Source organism: Hakea prostrata, chromosome 10, assembly GCF_041222555.1.
Source record: "Hakea prostrata isolate BN-2017 chromosome 10, UWA_Hpros_2, whole genome shotgun sequence".
Taxonomy (NCBI): Eukaryota; Viridiplantae; Streptophyta; class Magnoliopsida; order Proteales; family Proteaceae; genus Hakea; species Hakea prostrata.
Window position 1 is genome coordinate 41876691 of NC_142609.1, and position 26104 is coordinate 41902794.

The following is a 26104-nucleotide window of genomic DNA, read 5'->3' on the forward strand; positions in this document are numbered from 1 at the left end:
TATTTCCCGGATCAAGATGCTTCTTATTGACCTTCAGTTTTTGTTTAATTCTTTAGAATCCTCTAGGTTTTTCCAGTTATCACTCAAGTGCACTCTTGAACTTCCAATGTGATGGCCATGTAATGAATAAGGATTTTAATTTAATGACCAACTTGAGACATAAGTATGGTATCTTTATCATTTTGTCAAGGGTCCACAAGCTGCCCAAACATGGGACCCTAAAAAGGAAAATTTTGTGTGATCAAAGTGTTATATTGGTATTACATATGGGGTTTTGACATAATTGCCTGGTGGACCAAAATTCTAACTTGAGGTCAAAGTACCAAAACAATCTCTTAAAAAATGTTATTGAAACAAAATTACATAAGAAAATTATCTCTTCGAACGAAAACTGACATCGGGTTCGACATGACATAATAATAATAATACGGGCTTTTAAAAATATAAAAAATATTTAAATTAAATACTTCTCAAAACAAGAAAGAGATGATGAAAGAAGTACTTGTTTCTCATTTCACTAGGTCACAGTGTGTGACCCTATCACACAAACAAAGAATTGAAAGAACTAAAGAACCCTTTCTCCAAACATAAAAAGGATCTGGTTCTGATCGTGCAATCTTCTTAAAATATTGGTGTCACCCTTCTTTTAGTCAATCTGATATATCTGGAATCTAGATTTGGCTTTACTACTTGGGTCATATGGGAGCAAGTTATTAGTATGGATATTTTCTTGTCTACAGGTTCTATTCTTTATGCTCTCCTTACATTTGCAGATCCTAAATTTCACTCTCTATGCGAGTGGAGAATCCAAACTCTCTTGCCCGTACTCAGAAGTAGATCCCTTCCTAAACGAATACTGAGTGTAAAGAAGAACACAATCCTCTACCTTGTTAGTAAAGAATTTGGACTCGTTCTTTACTACTCTCTTCCTAGAGAACAGAAACTGAGGTATCAAATCCCCTCTCTCCCACCACACATTTCTTTTCTGTTTATTATGGACCAAACATTTTGATTCCCTTCAACTTGGCTATGTTTGTGACTGTAATTCACAATCCGTTTGAGGCATTTCGAATTGGAACCGGTTTATAATCGGGTGAATTCGTTGATGTGAATTAGAATGAATACATCAAATTAATTATTTTATAGTGTATTTTTAGGTCTTAAATCGATTTCTAATTGATATTTTAGGGTTTGACAGAAATCGGAATCGATTCAGATATCATATCTAAACTCTTGTATTGTGAACTAAGCCTGTCTTGGTCTATCCTAAGCCAAAACAGGGTTTGGGTTCAAAACTCTGACCTTTAGACACTAGCCCAACCCCCAATTAACCTTAAATGTAAAACCCTAGCTCAGCTCGACTCTATGAACCTCAATTAAAATGCAAGCCCAGCAGGGCCCAATCAGGGCCACGAAATACTCTTAACTCAACCTAGCCCTAATTGACATTGAATTCATTGGTCTTATGATCTCCATTTCCAAAGCTTCCACAATTTGACTTACTATTCAAATCTCATTGATTTCTTTTTCCTTTTCATGGTGAGGTTAATGATAGGAGTCATTTAGGCAAGCAATTACGCTTTGGGAATCAGAGTCTTAAGAGTCATACTCAAGAGCAATCCATCTCTCCTAGCTTCAGCCTCCATAGTTGCTTGAAAGAAACTGCAGTCAGCTATAGCCATACTTCTACCTGCAACAAATACTGTCTCCCTATCACAAATCATTGTTTCATGACCTTCCGTCAGTCTCATCATCTCCCAAAGCTGTCTGGGTGAATGAGAAAATGAATGTCAGAGGGATGTAAGGATAAATGGAACAGAGAGCAACTTGGGTCTAGATTGGAGGTAAAAGACGGTGCTCCCCTCACTTCTTTCCACCAATGATTTAGGAAGTGGCTCATCTCTAAACACTAACAAAATAGATCAGAAGTGAGCCCTCTTAAATGAGTGGTGGAAAAGAGTAAGGCAAGCACAATCCTCTACCTTAGAGGGTAGAAGATCCCAATTCATCATGGTGCTAACATGGCAATTTTGACTAATTTGATACATCAATGACAAAATACCTTACAAACAGATGATTAGGAAAAATCAAATAAATTTAGAAAAATTTATAATGGAAATTTCTAATTACACCATAGCAATTTCATGATTTTCATCCATTGTAGAAAGGCTTCACCTGGATATAGCATTGAGGAAGATGCAGTAAGGAACTGATGAGGAAAACCAGCCACGGAAGTTCCTGGCAAAGCCTTGAGGAACTAATAGCAGAAGCTTTCTACCAAATGAAGGCAAGTCCTTATAAAAGAGTGTATGAGTAACACATTTATATAGTACCCCACAAATTGGAATATCAGGTAACAGGCTATATTTCTGATGAATGGCAAACTCTTTACTACTAAGTTATCAGAGGCTCAGAGCAACATCTCCAAAGGAAATGTTACATTTTTGGGTAATTTTAGCCACCCTAGATAAGGGTTCCTTGAAAGGTTCATGCCATGTTCTCGTTTTTGTGATTAAGAGCCAGATAATAGGTTGATAGGACTGTGACAGTACGACTGCCAGTCAAACCCCACATCCAAGAGTCAGGTCCGGGAGTAGAGCAGATCGGGGAAAACTTCAACTTACAGACAAGAAAATTTTGCATCTAGCACTTGCTTCTTCTGCTATTGAGATGCTGAATAAGTACAGAAACACTATATATGTTTCCAAGTAGCAGCTGGCAATACTCCAATAGTGAAGATAAGGAACACAGCATCATTATATAAATTGGTTGATTCACCTGATTAAAATAGCTTGAGGTGGTGGTGCACTGTTTAAATTCCAGTGAAATTGCGCATAAATAATTGGACTCCATATCCTGGAAACCAACAAAACCTTCAAGGATGGCATTATATTCTAATTATTAAACTTTGGCATTTACTAACAAAACAAGCATAAACAACAATGGCATACCCTGACCTGAGCATTCTGTTTTGCTATCAAATCTAAACAAGAATGATACTCTGATGATGAAACACATTAATATTATTCATGTGAACATTTCATGAGTAATAACACCACTAACACTTGTATATAAATTATTCATGAGGAGAAACCAAGGATGATATCAAGTGAAAACTTAATTGAAGCTTTTACCATTGCTTTTCCGCTCCTTTTGCCACCACAAAACCCTGCCCAGAAAGGAAAGTCAATCGATGCATGTCACATAGAAGAATCAAAAGCTCAACACCACCATTTCACTGTAATGACAGAAAAAATTTCAGTTGTAACTCTCTATAAAGAATGAACAAATTTCCAGAAGTTACAATAATTCCAGACTGTTGTGGGACACATTTAATCCATGAGCATTTAAATTGCAAGTCTTAATGCAAATATCAAAACTAATATTATATCCTTCCAGCTACCTCCACTGAATTATTACAAATCCTAAGAATTCACCAGTTTTCTTCAAACAAAACATCTGTGAGAAGACGGGATTAGTTGTCAAGGTGATATTGTAATAAGACCATAGAAATGCTAATACAGTCCTACAACACTTGAAAGAACAATTGGGAAGAAAAATACGTATCAGAGAAATCAATTAGTTTATAATATTTCACTCATATCAGAAAATTATTGACCACACAGCAAACAAGAGATGTGTGAAAGCAACAAGACCAGCATGCATCAAGGGAAGCAAAACAACTTCGAAACCCTAGGCAAAGAAGGAATGAAGGAAATTCACTATACACCTGGCAGTCCCATGAATGTTGCCATTATCATCAACCAAGGTAAACGCCAACTCCAATAGCAATCAAGAAGATGCCAAGAGATAAAGCAGAGAATAGGATAACAAAAATCAACACCCCTCTCATTTGGAAGTCGCCAAACTCGACGAAGTGGGTCCAACCAGGCACGGACACTTGCAAACTTGGCAACCACAAAGACTGGTCTCTAATGTTCTTGACAATCTCCATGACAAGTCATTGATCAAATGGTTACGGAGTTGCAGTAGCACCAAATCCAGGACCTCAATCAATAGGCACATCAATTTAAACTGGAATTCAAATATGCCAGATGTTGAAGCCCTCACTCTCTCTATTCTTTTCTTTTCCTTCTCTTTTCCCTGTTGAGAACTCACATCAAGCAAAGCACCACATTCCCAAGGAATTGTTTTATGGAAAAATTGAGTGAATAAATATTTTGATAATCCCTAAAACATTAATATGGAAAGTACTAGAAAAAAGAATTGTCGTATGTAAATATGTGGACACAATTAAAAATATGCATGATGGTTCAATGACAAGTGTAAGAACGGTGAGGGGGACAAGGTGGTGAATTCCCAATTACAGTTGGGCTACACTAAGGATTAGTTTTAAACCCATATTTATTTGTACCTATAATGGATGATTTATCCAAAGACATCTAAGATGAGTTTCCTTGGTGTATTATTATTATTATTATTATTATTATTATTATTATTATTATTATTATTATTATTATTATTATTTTTTGGCTGATGATATTGTTTTGATGTATGAGATAAAAGTAGGGATTAGTACCAAGTTAGAATCATGAAGAACAACTTTGAAATCAAAAGGCTTTAAAGTAAGTAGAACAAAGATGGAATATCTAGTTGTAACTTTGGTCATGATCAGCCGGTTGATGAGGTGGTGAAACTTGATGAGAAGGCGATTCCACAAAGTGATTATTTTAAATACTTTGATTCAATCATAAATAAAAAATGTGATATAAATGACAATGTTTCCTAAAGAATTAAAATAAGGTGGATGAAGTGGAGAGGTGCATCCAAAGTCTTGTATAATTGATGTATTACTCCAAAGTTCAAGGGAAATTTTATAGGACATTGTACGACCAACTATGACGTACAGTGAAAATGTTGGGCTGTCAAGAAATATCATATAGATAAACTCAGAATAACTGAAATGAGGATGTTAAGATGAATGAGAGGCACAATTAGTAAGGATAAGATAATGAATTATCCTATTAAAGCTAGTGTGACAAGAGCTTCAATGAATGATAAGTTGCGAGAAAGTCAATAGAGGTGGCACGACCATGTTCACCATAGGCCTTTAAATGCCCCTATATGGAGAAACGATTTAATCCAAATTGAAGGAAACAGAAGAACTACGGGCAAAACTAAGATAACCTTAAAGAGAAGTGGTGAGAAAGGATATGCAGCATAGCTTAGGCCTTGTATTTAATACAGCCTCAAACATAGCTAATTGGAAGGCAAGAATCCACATTGCCGACCTTAATTGGGACAAAGGCTTATTGGTTGTTGTTGTTGTTATACTCTTTTATACTGAAACAAGTGGAGCCTGAAGTAACTGAAGAAATTCACTCAAAATACTCATGCATACAGCTTTCCACGTAAGTGTTTTGCTGATTATCTTCTTGGCTAATACATGATCTATATGTAGATGATTATGAACCATCATATATACTAAACATCAATGTAAGAACAAAGATCTCTTCCCCAAATGTTTCACGATATAGCAGGTTGAAAATGAATGAAAAAATTCAAATTCTCCCCTGAAGTTCAAGTGAAAGGAACCTTGTAAACTAGCCACACAAATGCTACATGATCCTTCATTTGCAATATAGAAACTTATTTCAGCATTCAAAAGAATATCATTGATGTTTGAAGTAAACGGGAAAAAAGGGGAAAAAGAAAAAGGAAAGTAGGTGGTGCAGCTTGGCATATAAAATCCACTATTAGTCAACAACTAGTCACTTGAAAAACCTACTGAGGAATGTTTGGAGAATACAAAAATAAATACCAGAAGGTTCATATTGTTGCAGCCGAACCCCATTCTCACACAAACTATCAAAGACACAAGTCTTGAAGTCTAAGTGGTCACATGAGCAGTAATTGCATCAGCACCAACAGGTTTCACAAGAACAATGACGAATCATAGCCTTACCCAACTTATTGGGGCTGGTTAGCACAGAAAAGATTCAGAACATCAGCGTGATTTCGGATATAGGGTGGACATTTGGAAAGACAATTATGCGCTTCATTATGTCTGCCAGCCTTGAAAAATGCTTCAAACACAAGGAGAACCACAGTTGTAGATGGAAACCTCTTTGATGTAATTGCATTCAGAAAGGCCAAAGCGTCTTCCCCTGTACCGGATTTCGAGAGAAAACTAATAAATGGATCCAAGATAGGTGGATAATCATTATTTTTCATTAACTCCAACACGCTCAAAGCTTCTTTGAGACTTCCTTTGGCCAGTAACTTCTCTATCAAGAGTTGGTAAGTGGTTCGCCTAGGCTGAAATTCTTTCCCAATAACCAACTCAATTAAAAGCTTGCACAAATCTTCCACTCTGTTCTTACGGCAAAACCCATCAACCATTACTTCGAAAGCAAAACGAGCATCTCCAACACCCTTCTTTTCCACCATCTCTAGGAAACAAGACCGTGCTTTGTCTACATTACCAGCCACACACTGCCCATGAATTAATGATGCCCACATCCTAAAATCTTGATTAACCAAAGATGCTGGCAAATCACTCAATATCTCACCAGCTTTGTCGACTTTCCCTGACCTACTCAGCTGAAAGATGACTTCCTCATAAGAGGCACACCTAGCCACAAGACCACCTTTCTCCATGGCCTTCAATATCTTAATGCAATCCCTCAACCTCCCAACACTGCTCAAAGATTGACGTACAGCATCGAAGGTAGAGTGTTTGAAGGCATTCCCTCCCTCCGCAAATATACTCACAACCCTAGAGAACAGATCCATATCTAGGCGGTCTTTGCTGGTTACTATGTTCTTTAGAAGATGGGTACAGTCCTCAGTTGACGGCTTATTGTTGCCATGCATCGCAAACTCATACAAGCCCACAGCTTCCTTTATCATCTTCCTCTTGTGAAACCGCTGGTAAACAGTTAGATAGGTTTCCTTCTCCATATCATATCCAGCCACCTTCATTTTGTCAAGAATGTGCCAAAATCTCTCAATGCAGTCTTCTCGACCCAAAACCTGAGCCATGATATTGTAGGTCTGCTTGTTGTGCTCGAAAGATTGGTTGGCCTCAATCCACTCGAAGAACATCAATGCTTTAACAGGATCCAAGCTAAGCCGCTCCAGGATCATTGAGACTAAATTGCTGGACATACTAACATCCAGATCTCTAAGTCTATTTTGAAGATCTTCGCTCCACTCGTCTTGCTTAATAATCTTGCAGATTTTAGAACAAATATTCTCAACAGAATTGTCTCCAGATTTTGAGAACAACCCATTCAATTTATCTAGATCGCTAGCCAGTCCTTCTTTCTCAAAATTGCCAGACACCTTGAGAAAGGTGCCCTTAGAAACTCCATATCCTTTCTTCCTCATGATCTCAACCAAATCCCAGAACTCGTTCACATGGTCTTTGGTACCCAGGGTACCAAGAAACAAATTATACGTCTTCGAGCTCACTTTCTCGTTGTGGATCTCCGAAACCCAATCAAAAAAGCTTCGAGCAGCCTTCGGGTTCTCATCAAGATTTTTTAATACTGTCAACGCCAACTCGTGGCTAACAGAAGGTTTAATTGATTCTAGTTCGTTATAGATGTCAACAGAGCTACTTGTCCTGGAGAACATATCGGCTAAGAGAAGGGCTTGGTCGTGATCGGGATCTTTATGCTCCATAGCCGGTTCTGACGAAAAGCTACGATGGCCAGGATTCCTTGTAACCGATTCAGACAAGAATGGAGTGCCATTTGGATACCCATGTCGTGCAGAAACTGAAGAAATGCAATGAGGTTTATGAGGATTCAGCTGCCTTACCTGTAAGCCCTTAGACATAAACTCGATTGCCGAGCTGCAACTGGAAGATCGATAATGGCTACGAACGAGGAGGAATCGCCATGAGCTTCTCATCCTTCCACCACGATCTGTAGCACAAATATTTGGAATAGAACTAGGGTCTTGCGCTTCACACTCTCGAGTAGTTCTGTGCTGACTCCTTATGAATCGGGATTCATGAGGAATATCTCTAATCCGTAGTCAATGCGGAGAACTGGAAGGAGTTAGGGTTAGGGTTTTAGGCCAACCGAACACAATTCTTCTTTGTTAATTCAAAAAAAAAAAAATGAAAGTCTTCGTTTTATATTTTACAAGAGAAAACGAGGAACTCTAACCAATCCTTTAGGCGTGTTTGTTTCTAGAAATATTTTTCGACAAAATGTTTGGTTTTTTTTGTCGGTAAAGTCTGTATAAATAAACTTTGATTACCGATCTCCCCAAAAAATCTTTTTTAGTAAATGTATAAATAAACTATTATTATAGGAAAAAAAATGAGAGGCAAAAAGTGAGAGAATGTAAAAAGGAAAAGAAAATGAGGGATACAGACGAACTAAGCTAAAGAATGAAGACCCAAATAACAACTTGAAATGCAAACATATAGGGCCAACTTTTAAATAGGGTGTGGCGAGAAGGTAAAAAAGATTTATTTTTTTGATTGCCAGTGAAAAATAGATTAGATGCCTAAATAGAGGATTTCATTTTTTTATTTAAAAGGTTTTGAAAGAAAAAAGTTTTTTTTTTTTTTGTCAGAAAAGAAAACAAGTTTCAAACAACATTTTTTTTCTTTTTTTAAATGAATAGAAAATTTTACCAAAAGCCCTAAAAGGGAAGGAAGATAATGTACAAAGGGGGGGGGGAACCAATCTTCAAGAGGAGGCTGGAGGGGATAGCCAAGATCCCAGGAGACAATAATGAACATGTTTCCTAGGGGATTGCAATAGGGGATTTGAAAAATTAATTGAAGCCTAATAGAGATATCAAAAGAGATGGTTTTCCAAATCATGTCAAAAGAGTGGGACTTGAAAGTCCATCTCCCAAACTGATAGTCCCACCACAAGTGGTGGAGAGTAGCACAGAAAACCAACTTGCCAACCTGATCATAGATAGAGAATTCGGTAAAATTCCTCAAAATCCAAGACCAATCTCAAACAAAGTCAAAGAAGCCTCTAGAACAAGGCCAAGCAAAGGCTAAGGATTTCCCAATGGGAGACTGAAAAGGGGGAAGTGAAGAAGAGGTGGTCGAGGTCCTTTGAACCATTCTAACATAAAGTACAGTTAGGGATGGCAAGGGTATGTTGTCTAATGAGAAAAACCTAGGTAAAAGGCAAAGGTTAAGGGCTTTGGAGGGTGACTGCATGAGTGGCACGGCATGTGCCCTTTGAAGCAAACCAAGGGGGGCCCAAGGGACAAGGGGAAGGGGAGTGAAAGGAATAGATTCCAGGCCGTTGAGGTGGTAAGAGTTTTGGAGGGGAGGGAAGCCATATGGGGAGGTGTCGAGGGATGCCCAAAGGGGGGGGGGGGGGAAAGGAGATCCAAATGTGAGACAAGGGTGAAGTACTAGGACCAAGAAGCACCATAAATGAAGGTGGAAGACAACATATTTGGGATACAAGACTCATACACAGTGTGGGGCCAAGGAAGCTAAAAAGGTTGCCCATCAAATGCTAGAGGTCAAACCAGCAAGAAATGGAGGAGGCAAAGGAGATGTGGTGGATATAACAAAAAGGGCAATCGGTCTCAATAGGAGGATCGTTCCGCAAACCCAATAGGGGTTAGAAGGGAGAGAAACAATCCAAATTGAGTTAGATTTGAAGAGGTAGGAATAAACCCAATCAACAAGATGGAAACATCTTGAAAAGCAATCTTTCGGATCAATTTCAAAAGCCAGGCAGCATTAACATCTTGGATGAAGCAAATGCCCAAGCCTCCTTTGAGTTTTGGGCGACAAATATCCGGCTAGCTGATAGAGTGGAGGAAGCGAGAGGTTTCTTAGATTTTCCAGAGTAAGGCAAAAATAATAATTCCATCTCATAGATAATGGATTTAAAAATAAAGAAAATATCATACCAATAGAGACAGGCGGCTTGAAAGACCAAATGTATGAGCCCAATTCTACTAGCAAAGAAGTAAAGTTTTCCTTCCCACAACTCTACCCGTACACAACAAAATTTATCAGTTAATGCTGATGTGGCTTGCTTGAACTGATTCTACTATATTTTTATTTTCTTATTAAACTTTTGGATATTTAAATTAGACCATTACAAATCAAGTTATTGGGTTCTAACCCAAGCTTTTTTGGTTATTTGAGACTCTTAGCAGACACTTTCAATGCCTTTACAAACCAGTAAGTCTCTTGAGGAAGACATGTTTATCCTAGCATAAGTTTCATTCCTTTATTAAAAAAAAAAAGATCACATCAAGGATTCAAAACTAATTTTTTTAACTTATCCCCCTCCCTCTCTCTTTCTCTTCTGAGATTTGTGATTTTCTAAGTTAGAAGCTGGGTATTCCCAAAATGCCTCCCTCTAATGTCTAGGCACTTACTTTTAAATATGTAGGTAGACAAGTTCTTTTTTTTTTTTTTTTTTGTCAACCCTGATTTTCAAGGCTTTGCCCTGACTAATCCGGTGTTCTACTCCGGGTCGCACACTTGGCTGTGGTGGGTGAGTCTCCCAGCGGGGATTTTTTGCATCCACAAGGTTTCGATATCGGAATCTTGCTTAAGCGGACCAAGCTGCTTACCACTTGGACCAACCCCCGTTGGTTAGGTAGACAAGTTCTTATCAAATAAATTCTTGCTTCTATTCCTTCCTTAGTTCTTGCTCTATACCCTGTTTTGAGCTATTTATGTGGCAGATTAGGGTTTATAAGTTCTTGAACTAATAATAAAGCCCTTCTTATCAAGCATTCTTGGATACTTATTAATAAGCCTAATTCCCTTCAGGCTGGGTCATCCGAAGGAAATATTTCTCACGGCCTGGGGAGGCGACCGGGGTAAACGGGGCAAGAAGGGGAATGGACCGAGGCCACACATGCTTGTGGACCCACCCGGGAGCGGCCGGGGGTGGAGGACATCGCCAACTCTCGGAACCGCTGGCGGTCATTTTGTTCTAGTGGGCAACCGGGCCGATTATCTAGCTGGAAGGCCCGTCCGGCAAGTAGGCGGCTGGCCTAATTCCATCATTGGCTTCTTGAAGCTTGTAATCAGGATGTCTTGGCTTTTTCTTGCCACTCTTCTAATTAAAGTTTCGGTTACCAAAAAAAAAAAAAAGAAGGAAATATTTCCCTTCATCTTCCCCTTTGGATCCTAGGGTTTGAGAAAAGCATGACTGTAGGATTTAGAAAGGAATACCCCCTCCTTATTGAAGGAACATTTATTCTGGAAAGTATAAAATGGCTTGGCTACTACTTTTTTGGTTCCTTTCTATCCTTGGAAAAAGAGAAGTTAGAAAAATTTCCCCCCTTTTTGTAATCCCTCATGAAAGAAAACAGATATCCACCCAGAATGAGAATTCGCTGAATCCAAATCAGAAATATTTCACTCTGTTTCCTGATGTAGGCATACACAGTGATGCAAATCTACCTACCTGCACGTCTATTGTTTATTGCAGATCAATGTCTTTTCTGTTTCCTTTAATTGAGCATAATTGAAAAGGGGCAAAGTTCCATTCCTGGGAAGTAGGTAATCCATCGGTATCAGATTGTGTTTGTTGCTTAATGGAAACGGAAGACCTAATAGCTTGTTTCAATCAGACAACTCGTTTGTTTCAGGCACATACCTTGGATGACAGTGACAGTTAATTGCAGTTAGGCATCATAGGTTACCGATTACAAGGAAATTTTTTATTAGGTCATGCTATGTGACATGCACTGAGTTTGGTAGCCCCAGCCTTGGGAAGTATGAGATTAAGAAGTAGAAGATGTAAACCAGCTCTTCCCACATTAGGCTTCTGCCTGTTGCTTGACAGTGAATATTGTCTAGAAGCGATTCCTTTCTTTAGGTGGTTTCAAGCCAAGAAAGCTGATCCATTACTTGTCAGGTAGAAGTTTGTACTTTCTTATACCTTTCTAGCACACATTAGGAAGAAAACCCACTTTTGAATTCTAACCAGAAAAGCCAAAGGTAGACGCTGATAGAGCCGCCCTCTTAATGTGTGGTGAAAAAAATATAAAGAAGAGCAGAAACCTGAATTCAGACTCATCTTGCCTAACATCTGTTGGGCAGACTATGTTTTTGTCACCTGAAATTGGCACATTCTACCAACAATAGGGTATAAAACATGGTATGGTCTGGCCTGCCAGAATCAAGATAAGCATCAGCAACTAGGAAGTGCAAAGATGTATTTTCTGTAGAGTGCTAAGAGAGAACTAGCAATTTTAAGTTTATAACCTTGTGCTCTTCATACAAAAGCTATAATCATTCGAAGCAGGCAAAATTGCAAGTTACTAAAGGTGATAAACAGCTTCTATTATTTAAAGGAAGTCAGGTGACTGAACAATAATAAGAATACAACACTGTCAGGGGCTGGTCCTCCTAGGCCAATTTACATTCTACAAACCCAAATTAAAAACAGCTCTTTTCTTCTTTACATGGGATATCCTGCAATATTGGGTACGTAGATAACCTTCTGCTACATATCAAATCCCCACCCATGTTGCCATGGTTGATCATCCTATCAAGTGTAGCAAAGTCAAAGGGAAGGTACTGAACAAGCAAATTTACATTTCATCATATTTTTTTCCGGGGTGGGGGGGGGGGGTGTTGAAGTTACACAGGGATGAGATCTGTTTCCCTTTCCTAGAAAGGGTAAAACATGTATCTATGCTTCAAAAAGGTAAAAGAAATAGAAACTACAGGATTAGTTGAACAGAAGCAGAAGAGAAATGCGATTGGGAAGACGCCACAATCCATATTTGTTGCAGATGAAGCATTCCAAAATCCCACGAACTCACCTCCTGCATCAGCCATTCATTCCCCACCCCCTCTCCCTTGAATTCTTCTTTTTTAAAAAACTAATTTACAGATGACAAAGCCTGCACCACAGTGGAAGCAAGTATACAATGTCACTGCAAACAGAAGCAAGGGAACGGATCAAACCTCTTAAAACACAATCAATTTGGAATTTCCCAAAGTTGATCTTAAACCAGCCTTTCTCTTTTCATATAAAACTGTACTCTCAGTAGCTTCTGGTTTGACACAATGGGTCATAGTCATATGTATCGCCTGCCTTGACAAACCGACCTTTCTCACGCCTTCTTACATCGGCTCTGGCCTTACGAGATGCATACCTGATCTGCTTCTCAAACCTGTTTGGCAATAGAAAGGAAAATTTTTAATTTCTTAAATCACACGAAACTCCAGAGGGGGAATCTATTGAACATCATACAAATCCTGCCAATTTATGTTACTTTATTCCACAATAGGGGCACATGCAAGGTGGACAAACCCATGAAATCAAATGGGAAAAGAAAAGTGTGGATAATTGAATGGAACAAAGAGCTGAAAGTGTAATGCTATTGAAAATATATTTTGGGAACAGTTACCTCCTACTATTCCTCTTGGCCTTGTAACGCATGACAGCACTGTCCCTGCTAGCTGATGGGAATGAATTCTCTGGACAAGGAGGTAACCACGGAGGCTCACCCATCGATATCATTGATGATATACCACAATCTTGGTAATCGCCACCACCACTTTCTCCAGTCAGGCCTGAAAATGAAAGCGATAGGCTTGAATGTGCTTGTTTTGAATAAAAGCAGCGGTTAGGTTCAGTTTTGCTGCTGATTCTGGAATCAGCAGATGCAGCAGAGGCTGCATTGCTACATTCTGGCTGCAGTGCATTGATATTTCCAGCCGAATATCCCTGCAAAAAGAGAGAATAAATCATAGGTCATTTGAAAACAGAGAGGAATTAAACAGGATGACTGTCAGATGCAACAGCGAGAGCAAGATACTCATTGACTACTCACTAATCAGATTCATATACATATGGGACCACATAATGTTGGCATTAAAATGGCATATAGATTCCAATGGTCATCTGATATAAGTAGCACTTTCCTTTCTTCTTTTAAAGCCACAAGAAGAGAAAGGGCATAAAAACTTTTAATCCTCTTTTTTCTACTCTGTCATGTTTGAAATGTTTTCGAAGATGATATACTAACAAATCAACACTTCCACAGTTACTACAGAAGCATTCTCATACATGGACAGGTGGAATTTGTTCCCAAAACAAGCCCTACGATTTGGGTGAAATATTTACAATGACAAGAGATCAACTTCCTCCTGTAACCAGGAAATTTAAGGTAGCTACAACAAGCACATAGAAGCTTTTAGATAGTTGGATCATCCTAAAGAATGTACAAACTTTGGGGAGTCAAAATGGTGAACAAATCTAATAGGTAAAGTAAGAAACTTCTGGGGAAAAAAAGGGTTTACAGGATTCAATAAGTGGAAGATATCCATGAAAGCAAATTGATATAAAGTAAATACAGGTGCAACCAAAAGTCATAATTAAGAGTACATATATATTCAGCCATAAGAATATAATAAAAAGACACAAAATCCCAAAATAGAAGAACGAGTAAGAGAGAAAACCTCTGTCACAAATTCACCCTGACTGTTGGAATCCGCATGAGATATCTCGTTTGTCACAAACAAGGTATCAATTCCACCATCCATATCCTCAAAAATCTTTTCTGAATCATTTTGGAACATGCCAAACAGCTCTTCATAGGTCTCAAAGTTCATATCAACATCACCCACATTAAAATCTTCATAAAGTTCATTATCTTTGCGGACTCCAAGGATCTTTTTTCCAGGGAAGCTCAACTGCATATCAAATAACAGAATAGCTTTTACAATTCAATCCGTAAGATTTCCAACACAAAAGCATTTGATCTTAGATAGAATACATTCCAAAATGATAGTTCACCTTGGTTGTGATTGAATCCAGAGGTCCAGATGGCTGATCTACACAGCATGGCATAGGATCCGGGGCAGGCACTGAAGAGGATCCCACCAACATACCAGAGTTATCAACATTGTCCATGTCTTTTATTCTGCTTGCAACAGCAAGGTCCATAGTGCTGATATTTTCAGTAGGCTCCCAACAACTACTGACGGTGTCCTCATCAATGCTCATTAAACCCAATTTCCTTTCACAATTAGATTCATTTGTAGATGGGAACTCCAGCATAAATGACCAGATCTTAGAAAGTTCTGCTGCAGAAGGGCACCCTGAGTAACAGTTGATTGTCTGCCTCTTATGTGCTGAATCCAAGGTTGAGCTGCCATGCCCATTCCAGTCGCAATTTTGACAAAGTGATATCTTCTCTTCAAGACACCTCACTGTGGCAGATTGAGAATTGCATCTTTCACACAGAAGGGTCCTTGAATGGCGTTTAGAAAGGGCATTTGCAGAGTGTACATTTCGGTCACAGGACAAACATAAGCAAGCAGCATCAGACCGGCAGTATATCATTGACCGTTGCTCCCCACAAAAATCACATAGTTGTCCCATATTTTACTCACCCTTCTATTGGATCAGACCCTGATTCAATCAACCTCAATAAGTTTTCCCAAACTCTTTGTCAGATAATAACTCAACTCCCTGAAATGAGCTTTCTTTTATGAAACACAACCCGTTGAATGATATACAATCTTCAAAGGGTGTTACATCAGCAATATGCCACTGTTACAAGATAAAAACAGAAATCAAAATAGAATGAGGTAAGGACAACTGAATTGTTTGAATCAGACACCAAAGACAGAATAGCTATATCTTATCATTGAAGAATAGAAGAAGAAGACATGCATATTCTAGGACTATCTTTTGAATAGTGCTGGATGTAAAAAAAAGAACCATGTAGTATGGCTAAGTTGAGTTGAGCAGAAGACCATTGATTCTCCTAGCCATTTTCGTCTTAGTTTCAAGTGGCCAGAAAGTGACATCGGCAAGAGTAGATGTTCAATTGCATCATTATTAATCTTCATCACTTATTTCTTAACTAATAAAAGCAATGCTACAGTGAAAGGAGCAAAATATTCTAAATACAATCCAAACAGCTTCAATCTTAAGCAAACAAACATGTTGAAATTTTTTTGACAAAAATAAGAGGAAACATACAATAGATAGGAAGCGGAGGAGAATTACTTAATAATAATAATTAAAAAAAGAGTACCCAGTGCATGAGGCTTTTGCCATTGTGGGGTCTGGGGAGGGTCATAATGTACACAGTCTTACCCCTGCTTTCATAGAGGGGCTGTTTGCTAGACTTAAACCCATGACCACACTGCTGCAAGGCCTGCCTCAAACACAAATATAATAATAGCAGTCAACAAATAGAAAGAAAAAAAAAAGGGAAAAAAAAAAAAAAGGTTCAAACTGACACATGGTTCTCCATTGCCAACTGCTACGCAACCTTTACCTACCTACAAGGTTGGCAGAAGATTTCGAACATCTGAACCGATAAACAAAAACCCTTGATGTCTTCTGGCAGCTAGAAATGAAAAATTAAATGAATATACAAGAACAGAGTGAAAACAAGCATTGGTATCTTATCTGATGAGTAATGGGAAACAAGAGCTTTTGAAGATAAGATAAAACTACGAAGGACTGGGAAATGAGTTCAAGTTTAGTTTAAAGGAGCTTACCTTTTCTCCTTGTTTACTTATATATAACTTATTTGGCAGAAGAGGAAACAATCTGAAATTCAAAAAGATATAATAAACATGAAAAATCCGTGTATCCGACAGAACGCAAAACAAAAGCACACCCATAAATATTAGCTCATCAAAATTCATGCTTGAAAATCCAGTATCTGAGCAAGTCAAAACCGGTTTCTAGAGATCTCCGCAGTATATCTCAGAAACTAGATTCAAATATGAAAAAGAGAAAATCTATTCATCACAAACCCACACTCAGGAGAAAAATCCAACTTTACTATACCCCTGACCCTGAAAATTGTTCAGACAAGAAACCAACAGATAAGCAACCAACGATTAGATCAACCCCAAGGACAGCTCAATTAGTAAGGACGAATACCTCACAATTAAGAGGCCATGAATTCAACTTGAGGGCAATCTTAAGCACCATGGCTCATTCAGCTACTTCCATGCAAAAGAAAGCAAGAAATCTTAAAGAAGAGCTAAAGAAAATTTTTTAGAGTAACCCAACACCAAGTCGTTCTAAACTTATAACCATTTCAGAAGGTAGAAGTACACCATCATGAACTAATGAAAAGAGATTGTATGTACAAAAGGAGAAAGAGCAGAAAGATAAGTTACCGAACGATTGGAGTTGAAAATTGAAACAGAGACCCAGAAATGAGGTAATAGAGGAAAACGAGCAAGAAGACCACAGAGAGAAAGAGAGTGATTGTTGAGCAAATAAGGGTGGTGATGGTGGTGGTGTCAACATGTAATCTTAAAACCCTGAAGCTGAAATTGATAAATCCAGAATCTGGGAGCTCTGGTGGAGAATTTGGGATAAAAGTGCAAAGAGGTAAGGTCCCACCACACCCTCTTTGAAAAGTTAGGCCTACGCTTTTTCTCATCATCACTTATTTTTAATAAATGTAAAGCACTGGTAAGCGTATTTATAGTTATCTCCCTTTCTTATTACTAAGCCCTTGTCGTCACTCGCCACCTGACCCATCAATAATCCGAGTTGACTCACTTTCAATGAAACCCGATAAATCCGAAGCAGTAATTCATGCTCGCATTTTTATGTTGTGAATCAAATTCCTGTATTGACTCAAGCCTTTACTTTTATTATAAATATTGACCCTCTATTTTTTTAGAGTAAATTACATGGCACCAACTCTATTTAGAGCAAAATTTTTGACCACCCATTATTGTTTCTTGCCAACATATAATTTATAAGGCAATAGTGGGTCGTCAAAAGTTCTACCCCAAATATAGTGAGTGTTGTGTAATTTGTTCTTTGTTTTAACCTCAAACTAAAATATAAGCGCCCTCAAATTGAAAAAAAACAAGACGTTTCTGCTTAGTGTTGTTGTTGCTATCAGATTGTGCCAACACAGGATCAACAAGAGCACATGTATATACTAGTACTAAAAAAACATATACCAAATAGTAGTTATTAGTTTATTAGGATTTGAATTGTGATTTATAAGTTTGGATGCTTACCCAAACAAATAGATGTTTGTGGTCTCTTCAAAATTTTCCACCATATATTAAGAGAAGAGCTCATTAGCAAGTCCACATCTTATTTTCCTTGTCAGAATTCAAAGGTGTGTCTCTCTCAAGGAAAAGGGAGACCTCTTTTAATGTGTGGTGAAAAAAAGGTATGAAAGAAATACAAATCTCTACCCGGACAAATGGAAGATTCCAACTATAATTTACATGGTGTGTTTTGGACTTATAAATCCACATGATTATTTAGCATTCTAAGGTACCACTCTCCTTAATAAGTTAATAGTTGGTCTATTATATAAGAAGAAAATGGGTGGGACAGTTGTTTTGAGTTCAGTTTGTGTATTTTTTAGAATATAATCTTATCTAACTTTTTTTTATTTTTTTATTAATTTTTTATAGGAATAAATTTATTCAATGTGTGTAAAGGACATGGCCGAGCATAGTTCTCATAACCACTCAACGAAACATGGCCACTCAATGGTATACAACACTGTGAGTGCCCTCTTAGCCCTCCTTGCTAAGAGATATGCTACATGATTCACTCTCCTAGGAACAAAAATGGACTTGAAAAGCAACAATCTTAAGGATACAAATCTAATATCCTGGATAATAGATTGGATATGTAGAGTCCTACTTTCCTCACTAAGTAGGATATTAATTAAGTATTGGCAATCTCATTTCATCTCGACAAACTCATAACAACCTACGACTGCTTCAAGCAAACCAAAGATAAATGCTAGAGCTTCCCCTTCTAAAGCAATAAGGAACACTGCATGTTGCAATTTTGCAAGGAGAATCGCCCCTTCGACACCTCTGAGTAAAAACCCTAAACCCCCTTTGTGATCCTTTTCCTTCCAAACAGCATCAACAATCATTTTCACACAAGGGGCCTAGGGAGGCTTCCATTCAACCAATTCCGAAGAGGGTTGTTCCAGCAATGTACTTGTAGCCAATGTTAGATTGGGTTTGGATTTTTATTCCAAAAATTCCTAAAATGCTTTGAGAGCAACTTCCACAATTCTTTGTGGCTCCCAATTTTTCCACCCTACCATCTTATCATTTCGGGCTTTCCAAATCCCCCAAGCTACAAAAGAACATAAGCTTTTAAGTCTAAGTGCATCCTTACTCCCTAGAGCTTCAAAATGAGACCACGCTTGAAACTATTCAGCCAAAGAAGTTACTCTATATATCCACCTTCCAAGATAGAGGGGCTACCATGCCACACACTTTTTGCAATCGGCATTGAAACAAAATGTGAACAATGGATTTAGATAAACCTTCACATTCACTGCAATCCACATCCACCGCCATCCCCTTAGCCTTTAATATAGCTGTTGAAGCCAAACTATCATTGCAAGCTTTCCACACAAAGGAACAAACTTTTGGAAATGTCTTGCACTTCAATAATTTCTTCTAGAGTGTAGGATTCATCTTCTCCCACTCATGATCAATAGTTGTAGAAGAAATTTGACTCCTAAAATGCACCATTTGAACTTTAAAGGCACTTTCAGCTAAAAAACCTCGTATCACAATATATTTGCAAGGTTTCACCTTGTAAGTGTTCAAGATGTGGATCTCCTTCTTAATATATAATAGAGCCGACATCTAGATAAGATTATGCACTATTGTCAAGAGTAGAGGATCCTAATTCATAGTTGTTTGGATAGAGTCCATTGGTAATGGGGTGCTAGAACCAAAAGGGAAAAGGGTAAGACTTTTAAAATGGAATGGAACAAAAACTTATAATTTAAGCATAAAACCTTAGTACAATTATCATTTGTGTACTCATTCTCCCCTTTTTTTTGTTAACACTCATTCTCCCATCATGGCAAACAAGGTCATATTGTTATCATTCTTGGGGGGGGGGGGGGCTAGAAAAATTGTTCTTTTTAGAGTTCCTTATATGAATTCACTTGAGGTGAAAATAGAATTTTTTTTTATTTGTCTTAAAGGCTTAGATCATCATGCTAATATAGATCACAAGTAATACTATTGATAGGGATTGTTCGAATTGAAGAGTTAATCTTTGATACCCACATGAGTAAATGTGGGTCCTCTAAACTTTTCTTAAATTTTTTTTTTTTTTGTTATTGATGCCACACTTCAAAGTGATTTTTTTCTTCATATAGTATAGGTTCCACACTTTAAGATGTGTCCCGTACACTAGAAGCTGTGTTTGTTTGCTGGAAAAAAAAGGGTGAAAAAATTATTGAAAAAAATAAACTTTTACTACTTTTCATTTAAATCTTAAAAGTGTACATTGTTTGGTTGTTTGGAATGTGAAAGTTAGAAACAAGTTTTATAAGTTTTGGTGAGGTGGCAACCTAATTTTCCAACCTCAAACATTTTCAAAACTCTACAAAATATGTGAGACTTTATAAAAAAATATGGAAAAATATGGAAAAGTAAAATATGAAACACACAATTGACATTTTTTACACTTTCCTTTTATTTCCTTCCCTTTCCTTTCCTTCTCCTTCACCCTACTATGCATGGGGTCCATATATTTATTTTTCCCACTTCTTTTTCCAAACCCCAGTGTTGCAAACAAACATAGGAAATGAATTGTGAAAATTTGTCCAACCTGTAGCATGTGGGTAGCTAGTTTGAAAGGGATGATCAACCAGATTTGGCTGATTAACCAGAATCAAGAAACAAAAAAATCCTTTACAAAAAAAGACACTTGTTTGAATAGAGAGAAAAAAATGACAACCTCAATCTGTTTTGTGAAATTGTTATTCCGATTTCCGCTCGTTCAAAGACGTGATTCTATTTTGCTAGCAAAATCAATTTATTCAGAAGCCAAAGCCAAGAAAAAAGAAATTCAGAGAGAGAAAAATTTTCAAAGAGTTGGGTACCAAGCATATTTAAAAAAAAATGTACTCCAACATCTTGTAATCAATTACTGTCTTCATTACAAATGTACATAGATTTATCCTTATATTCCTTAATCAACTTTTACGCTTTTTAGGGTTTCATTTGGCAAGTGGGAACTTGTACGGCGGAATCTTCGAATAAAAATCTAGGTCCATTTGACCAAATGGCGAGTGGAGTTGGGTGGGAGACAATTGGTATGTGGTGAATGGAGACTGGAGAGGGAAAGCTAAAACTCGTAAAAGCCTAATCTTGATGAAAAAGGTTTGCTTTCGCTTTACCTTCTTATTCTTCTCTATCTTTTGTCGTGTGAAACCCTTATTTTCCCCTTCCTATCCATTATCTACATTATCTACATTTGAATTTCATTTATTTAGGCTTTGCCCTGACTAATCCGGTATTCAACCCGAGTCACCACACCTGGCTGTGGTGGGTGAGTCTCTTAATGGGAATTTTTTACATCCACAAGGTTTCGATACTGGAACCTTCCTTAAGGTAACCAAGCTGCTTACCACTTGGATCAACCCCGTTAATATTTATTTTTCTATTTCACATCAGATAGTTGTGTCTTTTGATATGGGAATTCACTACTAGCTGCTGTGGACCGTACTAAGCCTCCGATGAGATTACGTTAACAGGATCAATAATTGCTACAGTAATTCACAGGCTAATGCTTGTATAGGTCAAATTCAAAAATCTGAACATTGCATAGCACAGTGCGCAAGATAACAACTACATCCCCTCTTTTCTTACCCAGAAAGGGAAAAATTTTGTCTATCAATTATCTACAAGAAACACAAAACACACGTTCGGTAAAATGTCTCAAAGGCCAAAGCTGATTGGTTTCAGACAATGAAACAAATTTTGGTTGTTATAAAGTCTCTGGACGTATAACTAGTTGTTGCTTATACAATATTAGCATTGTATACCTTAAATTGGGAAGTTCTCCAAACATATCGATAAAATTTGCTAAGATATGGCCAAACCTGGGAGATAAAACTATTCCAAATTTAGGTATTGTTTTGGACTTTACATACAATTTCAATCTATTGATCCTTCCAGTTTCCAACTGCACGTTTTGTGGTTCGTTGAGAGACAAAATTGGTACCACAATTAATAAATAACAACCTCGAATCCTTTCATACCTAAGGTCTGTCTTCTTTCATGCTCATACCAAATTCATTAATAATAATCGTAACCCTAATTCAATTTCATATTCTGGCAGTTTTAGGTATTTTCTTGCAGGCCATTAATGCAATGGCTTGCACTGCCACGGCACTAACCGGCCATATTGTATGGTGCAGGTCTCAGTGACGTTAACCACATTCCTTATGGTCTTAAAATCCACAACTCAGATTAACAACTGCAGGTTTCAATCACTCCCTGTCCCTATGCAAATTACAAGAATAAAGCATTCGAGTTTGATGTACTCTTACCTTGGGCATCGATTCTCCACCTTGTATTTTGTAATCAGGAGAACACAAGCATGGCCGATATAACTTCCAATGAGATTTACCTGCAAAAGTTTCAGTTCATGATTAGCAACCATAACCTAATTAGGAGAACCATATTTTAGTCTGAAGAAATCTTTTATGGATCTGGGTAACCTGTAAGGAAGGATTAAGCTTAACTTTCTCTTTTCCTTTCCTCTGACAAGCTTTGTTTGCAAAGTACGATTTCCATTTGCCACCAGAACTGCCTTGATACAGGGCAGTTTCATTTCCCTAGCCCAATCTTTTCTGAAGTTATAGGTCAGATTGATGCAAATCTCTTCATGATACGAATCCAACTAAAATAATGCTCTATAGCAGATGTCCCCTACTCATACGACCTCTGCTCTATAGCAGTCCCTCCCACTGCTTTCTTGTCTTACTCAATTCACAGATCTCTTTTCCAGCATCAATGCTTTAATGGTCCCAAACGTAATGATATTATGGTTGATTAAACCTGCCCAACCAAACATGCAGTGAAGGTAAGGATTTCAACTCATATAAGATCCCAGAAAGTACTAAAAGCTTTCAGTGTTTTCCATGAGAGGTTTTCCAGAATACAGGACTTCCATTCAACCCAAAGAACCCAGAAGAATATTCTTTTCTCACAGTAGTAAGAAAGTACATCAGGGGAGAGGCACGTGAGTTCAAACAATTCTGTAAAGAAATAGAGACAACAAATAAGAAAGTAGACACTACACGATGCCACTTCTCTTTTAGCAGTATATGTTTATTCTAGAAATTATTTTTTATCTCTACTGTTAAGCTGAAACTCTTGAGTAAAAAGCATGTTTGGTAACACAATGAAATTCTATTTATAAGTTCAAAAACAAGAAAATAAAATGCACTTAGCATAATAATTTCTGTTTATAAAACTTCAGTAATGGAATCCAGTAAAAATGAGCTGTGAAGACAGGACAAACAACACTACCACCTTATTTCTGGGTTTTTTTGGATGACTTTGACCCTTATTTCTCGGTTTTAATTGGGAATAGAATTAGAAATTAGAGGATCAATTTTAGGTGTCGGTTCATTCCCAAGAACTAGAAAGGAACTGGTATTTGCAAAAGTAAATCTACTCTTTGAGCCCCAGATCAATCTGCAAATAATCGTTCATTATCACAACTTGCCCGTTGGCAAAGCCATATCAAAGAATGAGAATGGAAATTAATTTCAGATAACTTCTTGGAATATGTTTATAAATGATCAACCACATATTGGATATACATAGAAACAGCATCCAGCTTAATTCTATAAATTCTTACAGCCCAGCCCGCCCATTGGTCTGGCAGGCATCAAAGGCCACAGAAGAGCTGGCATAACTTACACTCATAAGACCAGCAAGCATGGCCTATTTGCTTCCCAGTTCCCACATACAACAAAAAGACTACTGCTATGTTTGTATGCCAGAGAAATACATGTTCCAGAAAAATATTTTCCTTCACCAAAGGTAAGCCAAGATATATACTCTTAAGGTTTAATGGAACGCTTCCTAACAGATGTGCTTCACGAGGTGCAAAATACAATTGCCATAGAAGGTAAGGTTGTCAATTGGTACAGTACCAACTTCGAATATTGAAAATCAAAACCATACCTTACCGAATTTCCACACAACAACAAAAGACTACGCATGTTTGTATGCCAGAGCAATACATGTTCCAGAAAAGTATTTTCCCTCACCAAAGGCAAGCCAAGATATACGCTCTTAAGGTTTGACGGAACACTTCCTCACAGATGTGCTTCACGAGGTGTAAAAACGGTTCGAATACTGAAATTCAAAATCATACATTACCGAATTTACACGGTACGGTTTCAATATTTGCAAAAACAGTTTGGTTCGGTTCACTATTAAATCGGTGTGAGAAAACAGTTTAAACACGGTATCTAGTGCGATACAATTTTGGAACAAATGAACCATACATTATCGAATTTACACGGTACAGTTTCGATATTTGCAAAAACGGTTCGGTACGTTTCGGTATTAAATTGGTGTAGGAAAATAGGTTTAAACACGGTATCTAATGCGATACAATTTTGGTACAAACGAACCCATGCCACTTTTGGTATTAGTCCATTAAGATCCTAATGAAATTGCAATCAAACAATCGATAGAATCTGATATTAATAGAGACAAAGCAAGTAAATCTAAGAAGAAGAGTGAAGGATGAAATGAAAGACTGAAACATGGAATTAGGGATAGAAGGTAAAGTGTTTAATTGTAAAATTATATTTATATCCCTTAATTTGGTATGGTACCAATTCAGTACTGTTTCAGTACATACCAACGGTATGAATACCTAAAACCAATACCATACCAAATTTTGAACAAGGTGTGGGCCCAGGGAATTTGCGGTAGACGGGAGGTTCAAGACAAGTTAAATGATTTTGGTACGCAATTGACACCTTTAATAGAATGTCAGAATTCATAAGCATAATTAAAATAAAATAAATGGAATAACATAATCTGCCCCTGAGCTATGGCCCCGACGCTACTACCAAACATGAGAACATGCTTACACCCCCCCTCCCGCAAAAGAAAAAGGTTAACATGACATTATAATTTAACTGAATAAAAAAAAATGACATTATAAAAGAAAAGACTAAATGCTAAAGAAGAAAAAGAATTAGATAGTATTTGAGAAGTGTAAGAATTTTCACATTGTTAAACCTTCCAACCAGAATCTAATTTTTTTGGTAGAATAAAAGAAAGTTTTTGTTGCTATAATAATAATAAAAATAAAAAAAAATAAAAATAAAAAAAACTTCAGTTGGACGCAAATTATTTTTTTTTTTGGTTGGGCGGATTAGAATTATAAGTGATACACTACTGTCTTTACTAAGCCAGTTGTTGTCCAAATACATTATGTGGGATAATAAACTATATACTTGAAACAGATGATTTACATATAGAAATAAATTCATTGAAACATACAGCAGTAAATGTCTGTTAGCTATTTAAAACAAATTACTCACTCTTTTAAAGACATTTTCTTAGGGAAACACTCAACAATAGGAACATACCAGTCATGGTTGGATCAGAATGAAATAGGTACTGTACTTGTTCAAATCCAATTAAGGTCTTAAGGGTTCTCCACTGAGGGCACCAATAGGAGAAATGGAGAGTAAATCCTTTTAATGATCCAGTGGATGATCACCTGAAAGACCAGAAACATTATCAACAACCTCAATCCCAACAAAAAATTAAAGAGTAAAACATAATTTAACATCTGATGATCATCATCTTCATCGATACATTATTCTTTGCTCTTGAACTCTACAGACAGCCATTGCACTATAAGACATGGCAAGAGTGTCTACATAAGACAATTTTCAGTCAAATTAATTTCATAGGTGGAAACTTTTAATGTGGGGCATGATGTGCTTACATAAAAGTTAAGAAGCAACCTACACTTGTATCAACAAAAAAGTAGCTCCTAATCATCCGGAGAGGCATACAAAATGCATTAATACTGTACCAGAAAGCTTCACGTGAGGAGAGAAAGTGGTCACCTTTATGAAGGACTTAGTAACTTAACTGTACTTGAAAAGAAGAAAGGTGTACAATTTCTTCTTACTGTATGCAAGATCAAACAGACGATGTATGGTCAATAATTCTGCATCAACAAATACAAATACAATCAATCAACAGACACCCAAGTACTGATGGCCATGAAGACAATGCTCGTTTACAAAATCTACCTGCTTGAAGCTTGAACCACCTCAGAAACAAACCTACAGAGCCTCAATATCCTTGAGTATCAAGCTTGAAGTC

General features: G+C 37.4%; 2 protein-coding genes across 8 annotated transcripts; both read right to left on the reverse strand.

Annotated features, from left to right (window-relative positions):
- Positions 1-393: 393 nt before the first annotated feature.
- LOC149003083 (small ribosomal subunit protein mS81 (rPPR8)-like) lies at positions 394-8063 on the reverse strand. Of its 2 annotated transcripts, none has more exons than XM_089137472.1 (2): positions 5783-8063; positions 394-3169 (listed from the first exon to the last, which is right to left on the reverse strand). In XM_089137472.1, exon 1 carries the CDS (start codon positions 7879-7881, stop codon positions 5932-5934), a length of 1950 nt encoding a protein of 649 aa, XP_088993598.1. In that variant the 5' UTR covers positions 7882-8063; the 3' UTR covers positions 394-3169; positions 5783-5931. The 2 variants fall into 2 exon arrangements, with proteins under 2 accessions (XP_088993598.1, XP_088993599.1); XM_089137473.1 differs by lacking the exon at positions 394-3169 and adding an exon at positions 3221-3238.
- Positions 8064-12120: 4057 nt separating this feature from the next.
- Positions 12121-22538, reverse strand: LOC149003084 (zinc finger protein CONSTANS-LIKE 9-like). Of its 6 annotated transcripts, none has more exons than XM_089138288.1 (6): positions 22450-22538; positions 22279-22358; positions 14742-15500; positions 14405-14638; positions 13351-13670; positions 12121-13113 (listed from the first exon to the last, which is right to left on the reverse strand). In XM_089138288.1, exons 3-6 carry the CDS (start codon positions 15327-15329, stop codon positions 12984-12986), a joined length of 1272 nt encoding a protein of 423 aa, XP_088994414.1. In that variant the 5' UTR covers positions 15330-15500; positions 22279-22358; positions 22450-22538; the 3' UTR covers positions 12121-12983. The 6 variants fall into 6 exon arrangements, with proteins under 6 accessions (XP_088994414.1, XP_088994412.1, XP_088994413.1 ...); XM_089138286.1 differs by lacking the exons at positions 22279-22358; positions 22450-22538 and adding exons at positions 16463-16514; positions 17096-17281; XM_089138287.1 differs by lacking the exons at positions 22279-22358; positions 22450-22538 and adding exons at positions 16854-16915; positions 17096-17281.
- Positions 22539-26104: the final 3566 nt, after the last annotated feature.

Excerpts from the sequence above, each read along its gene's own strand:
- LOC149003083 (XM_089137472.1), bottom strand. The coding sequence starts at position 7,881 with ATGAGAAGCTCATGGCGATTCCTCCTCGTTCGTAGCCATTATCGATCT.
- LOC149003084 (XM_089138288.1), bottom strand. The coding sequence starts at position 15,329 with ATGGGACAACTATGTGATTTTTGTGGGGAGCAACGGTCAATGATATAC. Across the intron at positions 14,639-14,741 it reads TGGATTCAATCACAACCAAG|TTGAGCTTCCCTGGAAAAAA; the intron begins GTGAACTATCAT and ends TTTGATATGCAG. Across the intron at positions 13,114-13,350 it reads GCCAAGAGGAATAGTAGGAG|GTTTGAGAAGCAGATCAGGT; the intron begins GTAACTGTTCCC and ends ATTGCCAAACAG.